The 6,368-nt window shown below is 39.4% G+C and overlaps 2 protein-coding genes across 2 annotated transcripts in view; one reads left to right on the forward strand and one right to left on the reverse strand.

Annotated features, from left to right (window-relative positions):
• PLCZ1 (phospholipase C zeta 1) overlaps positions 1-1,066 on the reverse strand; it is a 46,703-nt gene extending 45,637 nt beyond the window's left edge. Inside the window, exon 1 of the mRNA XM_046013833.1 lies at positions 938-1,066. Coding sequence (XP_045869789.1) covers positions 938-1,048 — 111 coding nt within the window. The 5' untranslated portion in view covers positions 1,049-1,066. The remainder of the gene's footprint in view (positions 1-937) is intronic.
• A 1,921-nt stretch (positions 1,067-2,987) lies between these two features.
• Positions 2,988-3,887, forward strand: CAPZA3 (capping actin protein of muscle Z-line subunit alpha 3). The gene has a single exon (XM_046010638.1). The coding sequence runs from the start codon at positions 2,988-2,990 to the stop codon at positions 3,885-3,887; it is 900 nt and encodes a 299-aa protein (XP_045866594.1).
• The last annotated feature ends 2,481 nt before the right edge of the window (positions 3,888-6,368 follow it).

Here is a 6,368-nt window from a genome sequence, read left to right on the forward strand (position 1 = left end):
AAGATGCGGTTTCCTTACGCTTGCAGTCCCTCTCTGGTAACACAATCCACCACATGTGCATGTGTGGATTGGCCCTCATCACATCACACTTTGGGAACTGAGGCTGGGAGAAATGGCATCAAAATGCTGATTCTCTTTCAATTGCTATTTTTGTGAGTAACAAGTTACTTTTCCTGAACCAGAAACGTGCCTCTGCGATCATCCATGAAATTATATCGGGCTAACTGGTTAGCTTGCCAGTAGATACCACAAGCTTCACACTTTGCAATAGTAGTAACGTTTCAACACAGATTGTGATCTGGGTAGTCACTTTCAAAAAACACTATCAGATTCAGGATTTCTATCTTCCTAACTATCTGGATTGGCCAATCTAGTATTCACCAAGAAATTTGCCATCTTCCTAATGCAAAACTCAACTGAACGCTTGACTTTTTCTCTTCTAGTTAATCTTTCCCTCCAACCTCTAGTGAAAGAATTGAGTCAGGTTCCCTCCCTACTGGTTCTTCTTCAAACAAAGAGAAATTTGGGCATGATTTTCTACTTTGATGTGAATAAAATGCCATTTTTCTCAAGATTACTCATTCATTCTATAAATTATTAAGATCAAATCCATTTACCATTTCATCAGTTGTATGATTTTGATCTAATCATATGACCAATCCTAATCTTATGTGAGCATTCCTATATTCAGCTAATAATGCTAAATAAATAATCTGGTATTATTTCAAATTTTATCACTAACTCATTTTGCCACCTACCTAAAGTCTCTCCTTCTTGATTATGAATATATTTAGCATAATTAATTGCTTTACTTCTTAAGAGACTAATTTTTCATATGTATTTTCTGCAGAAAGCATCCAAGTAGCTATTGACATTTCTCTATATTGAATCAAGTCCTTCCTAGGGTGGGGTACACAGGGAGCAGATATCATCTCACCTTGAAAATAGATTTCACATGAATATAATTGCATGGAATACTTAATTTTTCAAGTAATTTGTAAGTTTTGTCTACGTTAATTTTTCCACCTCTAAATTCATCCCGAATCATCGTCAAAAACCATGTATGATGCACAAAAACAGAAGTTAAGGAAATTCTCACAGAAAATCATTAAGTACTTAAAATGCCTAAATAAGTATTTGATTTCTCTTCAGTTTAACATTTTTATTTTAAGGGATAGACTATTTTGTGCTTAAGTGACAAGATAATTCTATGATATATAATATTTACAAGGAAACGAAGTAGGTACTATTCTGTAATAAAAATATGAAAGGGCATATATAACATAAAAAATTACAAGTAAAGAAAAAAAATTGAGAAATCAAGTTATTATTGTGGAAATATAGTCTGTTTCCTGAAGATGTAGACTTGGGGAACAGCTGGGCTTCAAGATCTCCCTGTCACTTGACCTGTCTCTCAGTTTCACTTCCCTTGTTTGAAAAGTGGACAGATTAATACTTAAGAAGATGGGGCATTAAATGAATTCTTAACGCATTATTGAACACAGTTTCTGCTACTGAGTGTTCAAAACATAGTTACCATGTCTGATATTAGTTAACATCAGTTAACTGCCCAGCTACACACAAGCTAAAAAAAAAAAAGCAACATTTTAAGCACCATCAAAAAAGAAATGCCATGCTGAGTGTGTATATTTGGTATGAATGAGAAAACTAAAACAAGCTTACTTATCATATACAGATAACCTACAAAAACTAGGACACTTCAATTTGAAAAACTAAGGTTAAGAATTAGTACGAACTTTATAAAATCATGAAAGGCATTGGTAAAAAATGTTCAAAAATCCGCTCAATTTCAGATTGTTAAAGCTAATGAAAGCCCTTAAATGTGATGGCTATGACTTAATATGGCAAAGCTCATGTTCTTATAAGAAAAAGGCAGGAAGCTAGGGAAGTTCAGAAAAGCTTAGGACGCATGGAAGGAAGCAGGTTATACTTAAATGAGAGGCTAAACTTCAGGACTCTTCAAAAAGAATGAGAGGGGAATCATATATAACATAAGGGGATAAATCAAGAGAAAGAAAAGAGGAACAGAAATGACTTCTGAGTGGATATTTGCTCTCCATATTTTCATGACCTGTTCTTCCGTTCCTCCTCACTTAGAAGTCTCTCCCCATTACGTGTTGTCACAGGTTCCAAAAATAGTTAACTCTGCCTTTTGTAGTAAAGGAATTTCTTGATATTCATCAGCTGTTGCCTCTGCCCCTTTTCTAGAGAGAAAGCAGAAAACACAGTGGTTTGTGCCCTTGTTTTTTTGGAGATAGCTTAAATCCCACAGAAACTGCATGCAAGGGGTGCTCCCTGCACGTCACTGCCCTTGAAAGTTTCTGGCTTCTTACTGTGTTCTGACCATCTTCAAGCCCTCAGTGTTTATAAAAGCAGCATCTTCTGCTCTTTGATATTTTTCTATCAATAGCCTTCATATCTTGTTTTTATTTTTACTATTTTGTCGGCCCCCCTGAAACTTTTCAGCATAATGTGCTTCCAGTGAGTTTGGGGCAACTATTCTGAGGGACTGAGGATAAATCAATGCCACTGTGGTCCCCGAAGATGCGAAGGGCTGCCAAACACGCTCTAGGAACTCCAGGCTTCTTCTCTAGATCCCTGGCAGCACATCATACACACAGAGACACACCACTTTTGAAGAAGGCTGTTCAGGAGGTTAAGTTCTTAAAATCTTCAAAATAGGTACAGCTGGTGCTGGGTACCACGCTGTCAGGTGACTGTCATGTTTTTCTTTGGGTCTGAACACCCATTGTGATATCATCAAAAGTTCCGCACTTCACAGAGAAAGCTTCTTTATGACTTCATCAGGAGACTCAGAGCTTGCCAGACAACCTGCTTTCATGGTTAGACATAGTAATCTTAAGCTTGAATGTTTAACACCTTGATGGGAAAGGTGTCTCATGGAATGTTTTCTCATCCTTTGAACACTCTTGATTTCAGAAGCTTTGCTTCTGCTGCAACCAAACATGTCACGTAGTACGCTGAGTAGGAAAGAGAAAGAAAGAATAATTCGCAGACTGTTAATACAGGCTCCTCCAGGGGAATTCGTTAATGCCTTTGATGATCTCTGTCTGCTTATCCGTGATGAAAAACTTATGCACCATCAAGGTGAGTGTGCAGGCCACCAGCACTGCCAAAAATATTCTGTACCACTCTGCATCGATGGAAATCCAGTACTCTTGTCTCACCACAACGTAGTGGGTGACTACCGATTTTTTGACTACCAAAGCAAACTTTCTTTCAAATTCGACCTGCTTCAAAACCAGCTAAAAGACATCCAAAGTCACGGTATCATTCGGAACGAGACAGAATACCTGAGAAATGTTGTTCTGTGTGCCTTAAAACTGTATGTGAACGATCACTATCCAACAGGAAATTGCAATGTGCTGAGAAAAAGCGTGAAAAATAAGGAGTTCTTGATTGCTTGCATTGAGGACCACAGCTATGAAACAAGAGATTGCTGGAATGGCCTTTGGAAATCGAAGTGGATTTTCCAAATAAATCCATTTTTAACCCAAGTAACAGGAAGAATTTTTGTGCAAGCTCACTTCTTCAGGGCTGTCAACCTTCATATTGAAATCTCCAAGGACCTGAAAGAAAGCTTGGAAGTAGTTAACCAAGCTCAACTGGCTTTAAATTTTGCAAGGCTTGTGGAAGAGCAAGAGAATATATTTCAAGCTGCAGTCTTAGAAGAATTACAGGAGTTATCAAACGAAGCCCTGAGAAAGATTCTACGAAGAGATCTTCCAGTGACTCGCACTCTTATTGACTGGCAACGGATACTCTCGGACTTGAATCTGGTGATGTATCCTAAATTGGGATACGTCATTTATTCAAGAAGTGTGTTATGCAACTGGATAATATAAAGGATTGCTCCTGGTAATCGTCTCCATCTGATTTAGTTGTGTTTCCGGGAGGGGTGCTGGGATTTTCCTAAAGTTGAGAAGCCACTAGAGGTGCTTATCACTTGAAAATGCAAGCTTAAGTTATAGAAAAGTGGAACAAATAATTTGACTCGGGGACTATTAACCAATCAGGCAAGAAAGGGGTGATGTAAATATGTTTTGTGGTAGCAACCATCATAAAGCCAGAGATGTTTATTAGAACCTAAAAGAATGTGGTACCCAGAAGTGTTATAAAGGTGGCCAAAGTTAAGGCTATGTGTGTGTGTGTGTCTGTCTCTCTGTCTGTCTGTGTAGGAATGACCTTTGACTTTCTTTGTAACTAGAGAAGGTATGCAAATGAAGTCACTCTGCAAATGATACCTCATATAATTCAGTTCAGTCCTACACCAACCCCAAGAGAGTGGGTTTCCGTGACGTTAGTGTTGGATATTCCGTGAAACCAACAGATATCCAAAACCTACCTCAGATGAAGGACTATTAGTAAACTTGGATACACCCTATGCCTGCCCGTGTCCTCCAAGAAGCAGGATTACTCAAATCCCTGGGTTTTTCTGATAACAAACATGGTCTTTGAAAAATCAACTCGAAAAGCCTAACCTCTCAAGCTTATATTAGTCAAATTCTTGTGAAGTCATCACCATCAGCATTTATAAGTGCTTATTTCATCCCAGACCCTGTGCTAAATGATTTGCACACAATTTTTCATGATTAGGCTGGCACTAGTAGTAACTCCATGTTACGTGAGATGAATCTAAGATTCAAGTTTTTCAATTCATCCAGGCACATAGTAAGTGACAAGTGTGTGTGACTCTGCTTTTAACCTCTAGAGTATGACCACTCTCCCTGAAGGCTTGTTTCATTAAGAGTTATGAACTCCACAATGATTTAGGCAACCATTTCCCCCAAACTGGAACCAGTGGATGGCTGTTTTTTAGCCAAGACAAATTACCTTTAGTCACCCTATCACTGTTCCCACCAAGGTCACTGACCACTTGCCTCCGGTCTCAGATTAGTCCAAATCTAAACCTCTCCAGTAAGATTGCAGTAGAGCAGTAGATAGGCCCGATCCCCTAATTCTGACTGGCAAAATACTCTGTATTTTGGATCCATGCTGTTGAGAAAAGATCTCACTCTACTTAGGAAACATTGGAGCAGATTAGAATTCCTGTCTCAAACCTTTCTACCTCAACTGGTGATTCTTAGAAAATCTAAGGAGATTTGCCCAGGGTGTATCTTTAAAAATACAATTTCCTGGGTGCCTGGGTGGCTCAGTGGGTTAAGCCTCTGCCTTCAGCTCCGGTCATGATCTCAGGGTCCTGGGATCAAGTCCCGTATCGGGCTCTCTGCTAGGCAGGGAGCCTGCTTCCTCCTCTCTCTCTCTCTCTCTCTCTGCCTACCTCTCGGCCTACTTGTGATCTCTCTCTGTCAAATAAATAAAATCTTTTAAAAAAAAATACAATTTCCCAGGACCCATCCTCAGATTCTGATTTAGTAGGTAAGAAATCTATATTTTATTTTATTTTTTTCCTTTTTTAAATTTATTTATTTATTCAGCATAACAGTATTCATTGTTTTTGCACAACACCCAGTGCTCCATGCAATACGTGCCCTCCCTATTACCCACCACTTGTTCCCCCAACCTCCCACCCCTGACCCTTCAAAACCCTCAGGTTGTTTTTCAGAGTCCATAGTCTCTTATGGTTCACCTCCCCTTCCAATTTTTTTTTTATAAACATATAATGTATTTTTATCCCCAGGGGTACAGGTCTGTGAATCGCCAGGTTTACAAACTTCACAGCACTCACGATAGCACATACCCTCCCCAATGTCCATAACCCCCTCCCCCCTCCCAACCCCACCTCCCCCCAGCAACCCCCAGTCTGCTCTGTGAGATTAAGAGTCATTTATGGTTTGTCTCCCTCCCAATCCCATCTTGTTTCATTTATTCTTCTCCTATCCCCCTAACCCCCCATGTTGCATCTCCATGTCCTCATATCAGGGAGATCATATGATAGTTGTCTTTCTCCAATTGACTTATTTCACTAAGCATGATACCCTCTAGTTCCATCCACGTTGTCGCAAATGGCAAGATGTCATTTCTTTTGATGGCTGCATAGTATTCCATTGTGTATATATACCTCATCTTCTTTATGTATTCATCTGTTGATGGACATCTAGGTTCTTTCCATAGTTTGGCTATTGTAGATACTGCTGCTATAAACATTCGGGTACACGTGCCCCTTTGGATCACTGCATTTATATCTTTAGGGTAAATACCCAGTAGTGCAATTGCTGGGTCATAGGGTAGTTCTATTTTCAACATTTTGAGGAACCTCCATGCTGTTTTCCAGAGTGGTTGCACCAGCTTGCATTCCCACCAACAGTGTAGGAGGATTCCTCTTTCTCCGCATCCTCGCCAGCATCTGTCATTTCCTGACTTGT

Source organism: Meles meles, chromosome 7 (assembly GCF_922984935.1).
Source record: "Meles meles chromosome 7, mMelMel3.1 paternal haplotype, whole genome shotgun sequence".
In the NCBI taxonomy this organism is placed as follows: domain Eukaryota; kingdom Metazoa; phylum Chordata; class Mammalia; order Carnivora; family Mustelidae; genus Meles; species Meles meles.